The sequence below is a fragment of the Apodemus sylvaticus genome, chromosome 8, assembly GCF_947179515.1.
Source record: "Apodemus sylvaticus chromosome 8, mApoSyl1.1, whole genome shotgun sequence".
NCBI classification, from domain to species: domain Eukaryota; kingdom Metazoa; phylum Chordata; class Mammalia; order Rodentia; family Muridae; genus Apodemus; species Apodemus sylvaticus.
In genome coordinates this window covers 75,485,245-75,501,235 of record NC_067479.1, presented here as the reverse complement: position 1 = coordinate 75,501,235, position 15,991 = coordinate 75,485,245, and the positions used below count along the sequence as shown (strand labels likewise).

General features: G+C 42.4%; 1 protein-coding gene across 1 annotated transcript; it reads left to right on the top strand.

Moving 5' to 3' along the window:
• Positions 1–1,903: 1,903 nt before the first annotated feature.
• Positions 1,904–3,804, top strand: LOC127691624 (ribonuclease K6). Its single transcript, XM_052191586.1, has 2 exons — positions 1,904–2,103; positions 3,083–3,804. The coding sequence occupies exon 2, from the start codon at positions 3,088–3,090 to the stop codon at positions 3,547–3,549; it is 462 nt and encodes a 153-aa protein (XP_052047546.1). The 5' UTR covers positions 1,904–2,103; positions 3,083–3,087; the 3' UTR covers positions 3,550–3,804.
• Positions 3,805–15,991: the final 12,187 nt, after the last annotated feature.

The following is a 15,991-nucleotide window of genomic DNA, read 5'->3' as shown; positions in this document are numbered from 1 at the left end:
CCAGAACCAAAGCTGCAGGGTCTCCATGACACAGGGCAACAACAGGCTATCCCAGAGGAGTCCTAGTGAGGATCCAGTGTTGATAGTGTAGCAGAAGCCAGAGTCCCCAAACCAGACTAATGACTCACTGCCATAAACATCTGCAAGTAAAGATGTGTGGGCAAAATGGTATATACTGTAGTTACACACACTGTGAGATTTTGTTTTCTTTTCATGGGGAAGCTGCAAAGGCAGAGGGCAGGTATGGATCGATGAGTGGGAAAGTGTGCATGATGTGAAATCCTCAAAGTATCAATAAAAAGGTCTTTTTTAAAAGCTATTTTTAGAAATGCATTTGTGGTTTCAGGGAAGTGTATGAATGTAATTTCAGGTGCCCAAGGTAGCCAAAAGCATCAGCTTTCCCCTGGAGATGGAGTTATAGGAGGTTGTAAGATACCTGAGACAGGTGATGGGAACTGAACTCAGAACCTCTGCAAAAGCAGTAGACATTCCTGTGCACTGAGCCATTTCTTCAGCCTCTGTAAAGCAATTAAAGCACATTTTCTGTTATTGTTGTTGTTAGTGTTGCTGTTGTCTATTTTTCTAGTTTTGAGACACTGTTCCTTGTAACCGGGGCTGGCCCTTTCCAGCATCCTTTAGTGCTGGGATTACAGGAGTGGGCCGCCATGCCGAGCAGTCTATCAACATTTGAGTAACCATAACTGCAATATTGTGGTTACTTGTCTTCTTTCCATGACCAAAACCCCAGGAAGAAACAAACTGATAGAGGAAAGGTTTATGTTGGCTCAGAGCTTAGATCTGTCATGGCCAGGGAAGCATGGTGGGAGGAGTAGGTTAGCTATGTTTATCTCAGTCAGGAAGTGTAGAGCAAGCAAGAACTGGAGCTGTGTCTAAAGCCTTCAGGTCCACTTGCAGTGACCCACTTCCTGTACAAGGCTCTACCTCCTACAGCTCCCACAAGTTTCCTGAACAGACCCAGCCACTGGAGCTTACCTCCTCAAACACTCAAGTGTCTGGGGGAACTTGTCACACTCCAACTGCAGTGGTTAAACCACATGTAGACATCCCTGTGGATATTAGTCACAGTGAGTATGGATGTGTGTGCCTGCATCCCAGCTCTACAGAGGAGGATGCAGGAGGATGCTGAGCTGGAGGCAGGCCTGTGCATGTATCAAGGCACCATGTGAAAACAAACAAAGACCCTTCTCTGAGTAATAGTGGGCTATGTAACTATGCTGATCTGGGAAAATAATGCAGGATTGATTAGAAAGAAAGAAGATCAGAGGCAGGAAGTCCAAGTAGAATCCTTTCCTGAGATGATGAGGTAAAGCAATCTTGTGTCCCATACCAATGGAGAGGAGAAAACAGATTCAAGGGCAAGCACCCTACATTTTCCCTTCTTCTTCATGCTTTTGGGTCTTTTCACACACCATGTTCACTTCAAAACTCCTTACCACTCTGCTTACCTAACTAGTTAATCCTCAAAACACAACTCAACTTGGGTGGGTGTCTTGCAATAACTCTTGTTCCCTTTCGTGAAAATCACACTTGAATGCTATTCATAATGTTATTAATTTATAACATGTTTATTTACCTGACTGTCTTTCAGAAGACTGCAAACTCCTATATATGCAGAGCCCCATAGACATATATACAAACAAATGATTTCTTCAACTGTCCTTTCAGGAACTCACATTTCTAAGTATGTGGCAACTATTATACAAATGTACAATGTATATTACTTTGATGAAAATACTGAAATCATTGGGCTTCAAATAAATGGAAGCTCCAGTCAAAAAGGAAGTGCCAAGCCCACAGCAAATGTCCTTAGAACTCTAAGTTTCGAGCCTGCTGGGTTCTTGAGTTTATTCTTCCTCTTTGCTGACTTTGAAACTGTTAAAGAGCTCACTTGGAGGTAGAGAGTCTCACCCACTATACTTCTGCAAAATCTAAGGTTTCTCTTTCATAGGCTTAAGAATAAGTCCTGCCCTGACCCACCTAGCCAGCTGTGACTGTCTTGAAGAAGAGGAGCAAACAAAACATTCTGAGCCTGGGACTGATCATCTGCCCCTGTTCACAATAGGAGCCCAGCACAAGCACATGGTAAGAGAGGTGCTTCAGGGCCCTGGCCAGGCAGTGGAATTGGTTGGGAAATACTGACTGAAGAGGGAAGGGTAAAGAAAGAAGAAGGAATGAAAGGTGGAAGCTGTGGGGGACCCTGCAGGTATCATACATGGAAGGGAACCCCACAAAGAGATAAGAATGAAAACCAGGTACAAATTCATTTCTGTCAGCCTGAATCGGACTGATGAGAGTTAAATAGTAGTAGGTGGTTTATTCCCAGTGTAGTTAAACCCTGTATAATTTGGGGGGAAAATGATTCCTGATATAATTAAATCTCTGGTGCACAAGGAACCTTAATAACATTGGAAGCCAACTCAGGATAGTGTCGTTTCTTCCAAGAAGATGGGTTTAAAGACAGGCTACTTGTACTAGCTTAAGGCCCTAAGGGTCTGACCTGCTCTCAGTCATACAGAGAGCATAGAGGTCATTTGGGCCATTAGCCACTTCTGGTCCTTGTTGTGGAACCTTGGGGGAGCCTCTGACTGTTAAGAGTCATTTGTATTAGGAGCAACCTTCAGTCCTCGTTGCAGGAGCTTGATAAGGCTGGCCCAACAGATAACACAGATCACCAGGCTGTTAATCGCTTCCAATTATCAGCTTTCTAGATGGAAGGACTGATTTTTTTTTCATCTTTCCCATTGGAAAGACAATCCTGTGTGCTTAACATTCCTGGTTTCTCTGAAGATCTGTGGATACAGGGACAGTTGTGCTATGACCCCAACAGGAAGCATTGCATGTATAGATATAGGTCAAAGAGGATGAGAGGTGAAAACCAGGGCCATCTCTTAATCTCTGACCTCACTGAACTTCAAATTTTCCATAGAATTATGAGACTGGCTTTCTTCCTTTTTAATAGCTATGAAATCATAAAAAGAAGGAAAAAATCAAACAAATCATGACAGATATGTTTGCTCTTACTGCTTCTTCTATTACCACAATCTTTCTTCTTCCTACACAGAAAACATGGTGGTGAACCTTCCCAGGTACCTTCCTCTCCTATTGCTGCTGGGCTCGTGGGAGTCCATGTGTCTACTTCGCGCACAGCCTAAGGGTCTCTCCAAGGCACACTGGTTTGAAATTCAGCACATACAGACAAGTCCTCAGCCATGCAACACAGCCATGCGCAGCGTCAATAATTATACCCAACACTGTAAACAGAAAAACACCTTTCTGCATGAATCTTTCCAGAATGTTGCTGCTACTTGTGGTTTGCACAATATCACCTGCAAGAATGGTCGGAAGAACTGCCACAAGAGCGCAGAGCCTGTCAAAATGACTGACTGCTCACACACCGGAAAAGCCTATCCCAACTGCCGCTACAGAAGTGATGTCCAATACAAATTCTTCATTGTGGCCTGTGAACACCCAAAGAAGGATGACCCTCCCTACAAACTGGTGCCTGTGCACTTAGATAAGATTGTGTAAGGTTAGGTCTGTTTGTCTGTTTGACATAGGTTCTCTTACAGTTTATCCCACTTTGCCTTTTGTTCCAACAGAAATGGGAAGGTGTTGGACCAATTAAGATGCCTAAGCTATTAAAATGGAGTAAAAAAAATTAAAGATTGCACAGGTTATGATGTAGCTCAGGAAATGAGCACTTGCTTGGTGCACAGAGGTCCCTGGATTCAATCATCATAACCCCCACCAAAGAAAGAGAGAGGGGGGAGGGAGGGAGGGGAGAAGGAAGAAATGAAGGAAGGAAAGAAGGAAAGAAGAAAGAAAGAAAGAAAGAAAGAAAGAAAGAAAGAAAGAAAGAAAGAAAGAAAGAAAGAAAGAAAGAAAGAAAGAAAGAAAGAAAGAAAGAAAGAAAAAGGAAGGAAGGAAGGAAGGAAGGAAGGAAGGAAGGAAGGAAGGAAGAAAGATTATTTTCTGCACTGGAGTTACCTTTGTTAAAGGAGGAATATAAAAAAAGCATAAAGAAGGACCAAACTTCTGAACAATTTTTTTTATCTGCAACTTTGTAGGTCAAGCTTTATTGTAATATGTTCATAGGGGAAAAAACATTTCGGCTTTACTATAATGAGTGTGTATTTTGCTGGGTTGTTTGTTTTTGTTTTTTGGCAGTGTCTGATTTCGTCTGGGTGGGCTCAACATCACTTTGTAACCAAGGATTGTTATCAACTCTTATTAAATCCTGTTGTCTTCTCTTACACTTCCATTCTTGCTCAGTCTCTTCTCCCAGCTACCTTCCCTATCCTCCTGCCCTGTGAAGTTCATGTTCCCAAAGCAGGAAAGGGGGAGAGTTCCTGGAGAACAGGAGACTGGGGAGACTTTGAGGGTTCAGTCACCTTTTACTCCAGCTTAAGCTACCAGGCAGGGAGCCACCAGCAGGCACCAGACACACACTGGCTGCACACAAGCCATGCAGAGGTAGGCATGTCGGAAACAAGCAAAAGAAATTTATTCTAAGTACTACTGTTTCATTTTAAAATCAATTTAAAAGTCACACGGTTCTGCCAATCATATTGTGCCTAATGGCTGCTGTTCTGCATTGTTTACTGAGGGGTCTCTGGCAAGTTAAAGCTTGCCCAACTCTTACCATGGCACGCTGCCAAAAAAAGTTATATGACAGATTACATCATGTTTTCTTTGAGATTCCCAAGCACCCTGTTTGATATGGCTTTATATTCTCCAGGTAGCCATTGTCTGCTTTGTTTTAGCTGGCTAATTCCAGATATCAACATCAGCTTCATGTTATCTAAATATACATTGGACCATATAGCCTTTGGTGTAAGAAATCTGTCTGTCTCAATCCTGTCATGAACCTCATCAGCACCAGCGATACTGCACAGTAGGGAAAATATATCTAAGATGGGCTGCTGCTGGCAAATTGTAAATGATCATCAGTAAAGGAACCACCTAGTAGATATAATACAGGTAATACTAAAGTAAAAATTTCAGGCTCTGAGGTGTAATTATTCCTCTCCAAGGTGCGTTTAGGAAGTAGGGTGTCTTGGGCTAAAACCAATGGGCCTGAGGGGGGAAGAGCTGCCCCCAACTGAGCTTCCTTCCGAGCCCTGAGCCATTAGTTCTGTTAAATTTATTGTTTGGGGTTGGAGAGATGATGGCTCAGTGATTAAGAGCCCTGGCTGCTCCTCAAGAAGACCTAGGTTTAATTCCCAGGACTTACACCACCCAAAACCACAGCTCTAAGAGATCTTCCAACCTTTTCTGGCCTCCAAAAGTACTAGACATGTCCACAGTTCACAGACATATATATACAGGCAAAACACCCATGCATATATAATAAATTTTTGAAATATGGTCTTTTTTATTTCATTGATTTATATGCTAATTTTTAACTTTTCCGTTTGTTCTGGGTTACATTTGATCTCCCTTGCCCCCCTCTCTTAAGACAGAGCCTCAGGGTGACCTAGAACTCACTATGTGTTGAACTGAGCTTGAATTCCTAATCCTTGAGTCCACTTCACAGGTCCTGGGATTACAGGTGCCTCCCTCACGTGACCACTTTCTTTTTTCCTCCCTCTAGGAAGAACACAATTAGGCTTAGTCAAGATCATTAACTTGTTTGTCCTGAAATTATAAGTATGACCAGTAGGTATTTTTCATCCTGACATTTGCCAGGAAAAAAATGACTCTACCATTTTGGGCAAAATTTGAAGCACCTTTATTATATATTAAATACTGACCAAGAGATGAACTTTGGTCAGAACCATTGCCTGGAATTTCCAAGCTGGATTGGCCTTGAGCCACATGTTTCTGGGTTGGGGTGGGGGTGGTATAAGGACAAACCTATAGGCTTTCTCCATGCATCCCACAGCAGTTCTTGATGAAAAGTGACAGCCTTAGGTTCCAAATGGTTTATTGATTGTTCATTGTGGAAAATGGGTACACACCACCTCCTCAGGGTAGACCAGAGATTAAATACCTTTTGCAGGAAGAAAAGTCTGAGAAGGGACACTTATTAGCTAAACTCTCAGGGCCAATCTACAACATTAGGGTAGAGATCTCTCTTCTAATCTATGAGACCATAGGTTATGTTCCTATGCAGAGAGTGTGGTCAAGTGATGGGGCCTGGTTAGAGGCAGGTGAATCTCCTACTGTCCTCTGGAATAAGGTTCCAAGGCTTCCAACCCACTCAACCTTACCAAGTTTCCCAGCAGGGTTCACTGCCCCACAGCTCTGTTATCTTCTAAGAACTACAACTTCCAGCATTCCAGGAAGTTACCTGTTTCCTGGGCAGGTGGAGCTTACAGGTTAATTCAGAGCATTATAGTATGCCTACAGTATCAGTTGCTTTTCTCATGGCTGATACCAAGTGCCTAATACGAAGCAATCTATGGAAGAAAGGTTTAAGAAAGGCAGAGTCTATGGTGCAAGGTAACATGGAGTCTGCAGTCAGAAAGCTGAGTGAAGAATGCTGGCACTCCACTGGGGGCTCCTTTCTGTTTACCCTGTAGGGTGTGTCACTCTCACTCAGTGGGATTCTTCTATCTAACTAACAGAATCTAGAAACCCACCCAGAGGCTTCTCAGTTGATGCTACACCCTGCCAAGATGACAGTGAACGTTGTCTGTCACTGTTTTGTCTGGGTTCTTGGCTTATTATTATTATTATTTTATATGTTGACAACAGTGATCTTTCCTACTGAGATAATATGAAGAATCTCTATGTTTTTTCACCCTAGAGATTATATGAGGAAGAAAGAAAACATGATCAAAGTTTAGCTTATGGGAAAAAAAACTTATTTTCAATTTAAAAAAAATTAAGAAAAGAAAATAATCCTGTTAAATGAATCAGAGTATTTTTTCTATCTGGTCTTTTGCCATGAGACAGTTTAAGGATTCTCTGGATTCATCTTCTATTTACTCATCTGATCTTGGAAAGTGAAGGCATAGTTATCAGATGCAGTCTCTTGAGCTAACTTTCTGAGGGTAAAGAAAGATTAGCAACACAGTATGGAAGCTCTGGAAAGATCAAAAGTGAAGTGAAAATTTCTGGTTTCTTTGGAGTCTCAGTTGTGCAGTGTGATGTTTTTCTGGAAACTCTTATGAGAGAATGTTTTTACTGAGGCAGGCATGTGGAGGATGTTTTGCTGAAAACAGACATGTGGTGTTTTTCTGGAAGCTGCCTGGAAAGGGGGCATGTGATGTTGTGCCGGAACAGATTCTTGGGAGGACATGTGATGTTTGGAACGGATATAAGTAAAGCCCAACTGACAGTGGATGACGCTGTGGTGTTGGCTCATCTTGCCACTCTTTGCTGGACTTACAGTGGCTTCTTGCCACTTCTGCAGACTCAGGCCAATTGGCAGAGCCTCAAGTTTTCTTGTGGATCAAACTGCTGTTACTGATCCATAAATGGTATATGCAAGTAGATCAAGCCTTTGATGCTGATATATGTAAACTGAACTGCTGATATCCTGATAATGAAGATTGGAATCTCCCCAAAGAACTATTTCAAAACAGGTCCACATTGCCTGTTGCCCTATTAACCTTTCCTTTCCACTACCTCTGGTGGGTGGTTGCCTAGAAGAAAGACTAAACCATTTAAGAACCATGATTAAAGTAGGTTTTTAAAAGAATCTAAGCCAACACACAGGTTGTCTTTTAGTTCTTCATTAGTCTTGGAGACAAAAAACACTTGCCTAGACATAGTAGAATGTCACAGGTAGCAGAGAGAAACAGGTACAACTAAACACCCTTTGAATGACAAGACTGTATCAGAGAAAACATGGGACCTTCAGGATAACAACATTCAGAAAGTACCTGGAGTCCTGAGATTATTTATTTACTGAGCCCAGTATGCATGTCTTCCTCCTGTTGCCTTAGAAGATTTCTAAAATCCTACTCTTAATGCCATAAGAACAAAAGTAATGAATATTCTTGGGATAAAGACATGAAGAATGGAGACTTTCTTTCCATTCTTACCAACAACAAATGCTAACATAATCATCCAAGAGAGATGATGTCAGCATTGAAGGGAGTCATTTGAGGAACTAGGGCACAAGCGATAGCACACAGCACTGATTTAAGGAATAAACAGCCTCAATACTCTAAAGCAGGAGGCTTGCTTAGAGGGTCTGTTGGGCTTTCAGAAGATGATACCACAGACAAGGCATCTGAAAGGACATGTTATTCCCTCACAATTCTGGAATCTGAAAGTCAAGATCAACAAAGCACTGGCAGGATTAGTTTCTTCTGAGGTCTCTCCTTGACTTTCTGATGTTCAACTTCAGTCTTTCCTCTGTGGGTGTATGTGATGGGTATCTCTCTGTATGTCTAAACTTTGTCCTCTTATCAAGACACCATCAGCTTTAATCATACCTTCCTCGTGTAATTTTAATCTAATTATTTTTAAAGGCTCTATCTCCAAACACGGTCATATTGTGCAGTACTGTGTGTCAAGGTTTCAACATATGAGCTTTGAGAGACCATGATTTAGCACACAGTAAAGGGTGTAAAGCAAAGACAATTTAGGTAAAATGCCAATATTTGCAATAGATTAGGACTACCTTCCCAATGCCAAGAATATATTGTGAAATGCTGGGAAAGTGAGCGTTGCTTCTTGTGAGAAGAAGAAAAAAACATATTTTTCTATTGTTGAATAAAATGATCAGTTATGTTCTTCTAACCCACTTAGTTAAAAGAACCAGGGAAACCACTCAATTAGACCACCCCTCTGGTTCTTTTTCTCACCCTCTAGGCCATTTATATTTACTTGATTCTTGATATCATATCCCTAATTAAAGCAAACTTTCTATTAATTATGTCAGTTCTCCTGTTTGCCTGCTCAATTCCATTCTCAAGGATTCAATCAGTAGCTGGCCTCAGACCTTGATGGTGGTCTAGGACTTAGACTCACATAGCAGGACTTTTCACTGTTACAGAGCTGCATCTATGAGAGTTCTGAGAGGAGGAGAGTACTGCAAAAGGAGCGGAGGAGGAGGAGGAGGAGGAGGAGGAGGAGCCTGTAAGTGTGTTTCTTCTCAGATAAGAAGGTATCTTGGGCCTGGGAAGCCCAGGAACTACACAACTCTAATGGGAAAAGGTCTCCCAGTGGAAAAGCATCCTGAGATATGGGGGGGGGGGGGCAGGAACCTTACAACTCTGAGATGCCCCCTGTCTTAGTTAGGGTTTTACTGTTTTGAACAGACATCATGACCAAGGCAACTCTTACAAAAACATTTAATTGAGACATGGTTTTATTTAGAAGCATCACAATGAAGATGCAAGTGTGCTGGGAGCCTTCTATTGCAAGCCGTGTCTCAGTCACTTTGCAGTTGCCAAAAGTCACTCTCACATGGACTGTAAAATGCATATGCACGATTTCCTAAAGTGTTTTAGAATCCTTCACAACATCTCCACCCCTATACGTTCCATGTTCCCTAGTGCCAATGCTGACAACTGCATTCTCCAGTTAGACTATTCTATAGTGATGGTGTATCAGCTGCCCACTGATACACCTTTGAGAAAAGATGCCCCAAGGATCAAGACACTTTGGTATGATGTATGTTCATGCTGGAGGACTACAGAGGTGCAGTGCGATCTGAGCCTCCATCATTGTCCGCCACAAACATATTTTCATTTTCTTATGTGGAAGAATTAAAGTACAAACCAAATGATTTTCATTGGTGAAACTGACATAAAAGTAACTTTAAAAAAAAAGAAACTTGGTTGTTGATTAAAAACATATGTTTTTTAAAAGTGTACTTCACCTACTATTAATTGATGCGTTTATTATCTACCTCAGAAGCCAGGGTTGGAGGAAGAGCTTTAGATATCAATGGTAATGCTTTCACCATTGTACCTAATTTTTGAGAACAGCAAATCCTATTTGACCACTCACTTCAGCCTGTGTGTTCCTGCTGTTTTGAATAATCAAATGTTGTACATGGTCTCTACCTGAGCTGCACCCTGCTACAGACTTGAACTTCTGTTAAGTTGAAAGCAAGAGTCCTTGACTACAAAATTACATAAATAAATAAGTCAAAACAAGAATGAAAAAGGTCTAAATACTCATTGGTAAGGTTTTAAGACAAAGTCTTGCATTCAGCTTCCAGGGGTTATTTCATTTTTTGTTTTAATTTGATAATTGGACATGGTTAATTTATATTGGGTTTAAACTGTGGAGCCTTCATGTTTACTGTAATTTAGTCTTAAAATATTTTTTACTTAGTAACCAGTATTTTGACAATGTGGTGGCAACAAACCAGCAACTCTTTAGAAGTGTTGCAAGACTTTCTTGAGTGTTGGCGCTCATGGAGATCCCACTCAAAGCATCTGCACATATTAAAGGATCAACCAAGGCTCTGTGTAGAGGAAGTCAGCATTCTTCACTCCCTTTCCCCTGCATCAGGCTCATGGATTACTTAACTCAGCCTGACTTGCAGTGATCTTTAGCTCGGCAAAATCTGTCATTACTATGCAGTCATTGCGTTTGAAAATGGTCTGACCCAGTTATTAATGAATGAATATGGATTTGAAATTTTTTAAACTAAGTAATTTGTGCTGTCACAGAAAACAATAGAAAATTTAATTGGAGCTGGCTTACAGGTTCAGAGGTTCAGTCCATTATCATCAAGGGGGAATGTGGCAGCATCCAGGCAGGCATGGTGCAGGAGGAGCTGAAAGTTCTAGATCTTCATCTGTAGGCTGCTAGCAGAATACTGGTTTCCAGGCAGGTATGATGCTGGTCTTAATGCCAACTCTCACAGTGACACACCTACTCTAACAAGGCCACACCTTCTAATAATGCCACTACCTGAGTCAAGCATATTCAAACCATCACACCACCTCAGTAGAAGCAAGTTGAAGCTCCCAGGGGAAGTTATCCACAGATGAGCTGAGGAGCTCAGGAGCTGCAGCCCTGATCCTTCTCTTTGTGCTCCTCCTCCTCCTCCTCCTCCTCCTCCTCCTCCTCCTCCTCCTCCTCCTCCTCCTCCTCCTCCTCCTCTTCTTCTTCTTCTTCTTCTTCTTCTTCTTCTTCTTCTTCTTCTTCTTCTTTTTCTTCCAATAAGAGAGAGTCACATCAGGCAGGAAATCCCATGAAAGAGATTTATTGGAGGGTCAAGGGAGGGGAAAACCTAGGGATGGATGCTCTCTGCTCTCAGGAGTGGGTGACAGGGAATCGGACAAAGGTCAGTGCTTATGTAGAATTTCTGAAGGGGGGCGTCAGAGCTTCTCGGAGCAGAGATTTCCAGAGTCAAGACTGGTAAGATATCAAGTCCTGAGCTTGGGGGGCTCAGGGATTAGTGGGTTCTCCTGTTCGGGGATTGGTTAGTTTTTCTGTTCAGGAATTGGTGTGTGTTATCCTATTCAGGGATTCCTGATGTTTTGTGGGAAAGTCAGCATTCTTCACTCCTTTTCCCCTGCATCAGGCTCATGGATTAAAATTGGAAGTCCTTCCCCTCTGCAGCCAGCTTTTCTGAGGGCCCATCTCTGTGGTACTGCTAGGGAGGCTGGAGAGAAGGTGCTGCCACTGTGAACAGCTCCTGTAGGACAGCTCCTGCAGTCTTGTCTCATTTAAGCTGTAGGCTGAAGCAGGGGACAACTGAAGGCTGAGGAGATGTTGTGGTGCCACCATTTTGACAGGAGCAGCCACTTTAGAAACTCCTGTGGGACATTTTACTGCAGTGGCCATAGGCTGGGACTGGAAGGTCAAGCCTGCCACCCCTTTGATGGCTTTTGTGATACTGCATGTTTTGCGGTGTGCTCCTCAGGAAGTACAGAGCCAATTTCTGGAAGCTTATCATATTTTTATATTCAACTGCTTCAACAACAATATAGTCAAAAATATAAATGAGATAAACAAAAATAGTATTCTTCAATTTAATGTGTGATAGTCCTTGAATATTAAAGGCAGTTACCTGGAAGCAGGGCATGGAAGCACACCACAGGAATCAACATGCCTGGCTCTCTTTAGTTCATTTCTGATTTCATGCCTCAGTTTAACTATATTCCAGCTGCCTGTTGTAATCAGCTCATAAAGGTCATTTGTAGTCTGATAGTCTATATATCTACCACTGTGTGCAGCTGGGCATGGATATATCACGTGCTCATTTTCCCATGTAAACTATTTCTCAAGTCCCCCTAGGCCTCTCCTTAAGTAATTATTTTGGGGTGCTGGTGGTATGCAGGTGGCAATGCAGGCAGTCGTCCACAAAGAGATAAGAATGAAAACTTGGTTCAGATTGACTTCGTCAACCCTGATCAGAGCCAAGGAGTCTAACACCAGGCGGTTCATTGTCAGCATATTTAAAACACTGTACAGTTTTGGGGAAAGTCTCCAGGTAAGAATCAATGCATTCCAGGCAACAAACATTCCAACTCCAGGTGCACAATAAAGCTTAAAGTGTGAGGTGGACTGGAAGGTGGGAGCGAAAGCCACCCCAGTGTGGGCGCCATGATAATGACTAACAATGTGATAGAGAGAAGGGAAAAACAGCAAAACAGAGGAGTGGAAGGGAGGGGGACTGTGAAATGACTGGGAGGTGAAGGCCATTTGGGGCATGGTGTGTTCCAAATAATCTCTCTCTGTCTTCTGTCTCTCTTTGTGTGTCTCTCTGTCCCTATCTTTGTCTCTGTCTCTCTGTCTCTCTTTCTGTCTCTATCTCTATATATATATATATATAGATAGATAGATAGATAGATAGATAGATATAGATATAGATATAGATATAGATATAGATATAGATATAGATATATGTATGTATGTATGTATGTATAATGCATTTGACCATGAGAGGAAGTTCTATAGTTAGAATCCTTAGGATTTAGTGTGCTCTCTGACCAGTAGCATAGTGTTATCAGGCTATAAAATATTGTGACATTTCCCCCTAAGGATGGGTTCTAACAGTTAGGAACTAAAGATAAAGGGGAAAGTTTCTTGGCTAAAGATTCTGGGGAATTTGGGTGAGTTCTGCCTCCACAGATATAGAAAAAAGGTCATTTTCAGTATCCACTTTCCAGTCTTCTGGGCAGAAACTTACTAATTCCTCCTTTGGGGAGAGGCTCCTTAATGTTGTATGTTTAACATTTCTGGTTCCCCAATGCTCTGTAAGCACAAAGACATTTGTGTCCCCAAAAGTGGGAGGGAAAGGGAAAGGCTTCCAGGCTGGTCTGATAGATCATCCAGGACCATACCTTCATTAAACATATTTCCAATAAAGTCAAGGAAACTCCTGAGCACACTCCTGTAGGTTGTTACTGCTGTGCTGGTATCTTCAGATGAACCAACTGCTCTGTGTACTCTGAATTAACAGAACATTTCCCTGGATTCTGGGGCACTGGGGAGGAAAGTAAGGCCAGGAGGAGGTTAACTCCCCAGTAACTCCCCAAAGTTACTTTCATAGACTGCATATGCATTCTAAAAAGAAAACTTACCTTGGGATGATATTGGGAGCAGACTAGGCTAGGGAAGACCTCTGAAATGGTTGTTTTGAGGGGCTCTCAGTGAACTAGCTCAGACTTCAATTCTGAAAATTTTCTACAGATGATAATAATGATAATGATAACAACAACAACATTAGATAATTAGTAACTATATATAATGACTAAAGGTGAAGGTGGACATATCTAGAAAGCTGTAAGTGCTAAGATAATGGATTTTGAGATTATCAAACTCTCTTAGTTACTTTTCTATAGCTGTGATAAAATACCAGGACCAAAACCACTTATAAAATGACGTGTTTAATTAGGCTTATGGTGACAGAGGCTTAGAGTCATGGATGGCAGAGAGAAGGCATGGTGGCAGCAACAGCTGGGGCAGAGAAAGCAATGGAAATGATGCGTGACTTTTAAAACCATGCTGTCAAACTCTCTCCCAGTGACACACCTTTTCCCCAACAAGGCAAAGTGGGACTCTACGGGCCCAGAATTAAGGAAGGAAAGGTGGAGGAGTGCTTCAACACAGTATACCTCAGATGAGGGTGGCAGGTGTTGGCTCCCCCCTTCTCTCCAACCTGGTGCCAGAAAGTCAGCTGCCCCACTATTAACCTAGTAAGAATGAATACTATGACAGTTATCAGACTCCACTCCTTGTTCCCCCACCCCTGAGTATGCAGATTAATCATCTTCCAACAGCCCTGGCTAATTGCACATGATCACACAGCTTTGCCCCAGAGATGCTGGCCACCTACCCAGGGCATAAATACCCCCTCGAGGACAGCCCCAATAACTTATCCAGTTCTCTGAAGCTTAGTCCTCTGTGTGAGTGTGTGTGTATGTGTGTGTGTGTGTGTGTGTGTGTGTATGTGTGTGTGTGTGTGTGTGTTCTTTGCCAGTGCACTCAGTGCCAACCAAGGCCCTGCATTGCATCCACCTGCCCCAACTAAGCTTTACTCCCTAAGCTTAGCCTGGTGCTCAGTGGGCTGGCTACCCAGAGGGGGAGAAACAAACACCTTACAACAGTATCATTCCTCCTAATTCTTTCCAAATAGTTTCACCAAATGGGGACCAAATATTCAAACAGAGGTGTCTAGGGGCCATTATCATTCAAACTCCAACACAAACCTATCCCCATGTGTTAGGAATCTGTGGCACAGACAGAGAAAAATGAGTAGTCAGTCTAAGCTAAGTCAAGGGCCCAGAAATTTTCTAACATTGTAGACTCAGGACAGGTGTGAAAGTAAGGAAACTGACTTTTACTATCAGTCCTTCCCGGACTTGTAATAAAAAACTTGAACGTGACTCGTGGATATGATGAACTTTAAAACAGAGCCACCACAGTTTTATAGCATGTGCCATCTGATCAGAGGAGCAAGTTCTCTGTGTTTAGTTATAAGGACAGCTATGGCTAGAAATAGCATGTGAACTTAAAACTGTTCTGAGATAAAGCCTATCTCTTTATTTCTTTTATTTTTCCTCATGTGTGTATGCCTACATGAATTTATATGCACCACATATGTGCAAATGTTCACAGATTCCAGAAGAGTCTCAGAAACCCTGGAAGTGGAGTTACAGGTGGTTGTGAGCTTCCATGTGTGTGCTGAGAACCAAGTTTGGGGCCTCTGAGAAAGCAGTAAGTGCATTTAGCCACTGACCCATCTACTTGGAAGAAGTTCTTTCCCACCCTAAATAGCTGGACACAGTGGCATACACATAAGAGCCTGGTGCTTGAGAGGAGGGGGAAGGAGGAGCAAGAGTTCAAGGCTACCACTCGTTACATATTAAGTGTCAGGACATGCTGTGCTACTCGAATTGTTAAAAGAAAACCCAAATATCCCTAAAACCATTAACTAATCTGTAGAGGAACTGTACAGTTTGTCCCAGGAGTGCTGGTGGCTGGTTCCTACAGAAACATGCCTTCACTCTACACCTTCCATGTAGAACCCTACCATGAACGCTGGATCATCCCTGGGGGAGACTATGCAGCCTTCATGATGTTTCCCAAAAGCATCATTAAAATTGGATTTCCACTGTGGTTGTTAAAACTGAAGCCTTCCCCTCCCCAAACTCACTCATTTCTATTTGTTCCATGAGGTCTGAGTCAGCTAAGGAGGCGAGAGAGTAGGAAGGAGCCCCTGAAGGCAAGACTGGCTGCCGCATTTGTCTCACACTGAGAAAGTGCAAAGTGAAACACAGATGGAAGAAGATCACTGAAAGGCAGAGGCAAAGGCAATGTTCTTGGCTCTCTTCATGGAAGGACTCTCTTCAGTAGATGTGACTGATCTGTATTGGTATGAGGAGTGGATGGACCACGGAGCCATGGCTACTGTGTGCTGAAATAGATGCTAGACTTTACTGTATATGAGAAGATTGAATGATCAGTGGAGAGGCAGTTTAGTTTCAGTAGTGTAGTTAAAGTTGCCAGGAGTGAGGAAGATCTGGACCAGTGAGTGAGGTGACTTGCCCATTGTCCTTACTCCATTGTGAACTGCCCTAAAAGGACACCTCTGAGTGGACAA

Coding starts and splice junctions, on each gene's coding strand:
- LOC127691624 (XM_052191586.1), top strand. CDS start 3,088: ATGGTGGTGAACCTTCCCAGGTACCTTCCTCTCCTATTGCTGCTGGGC.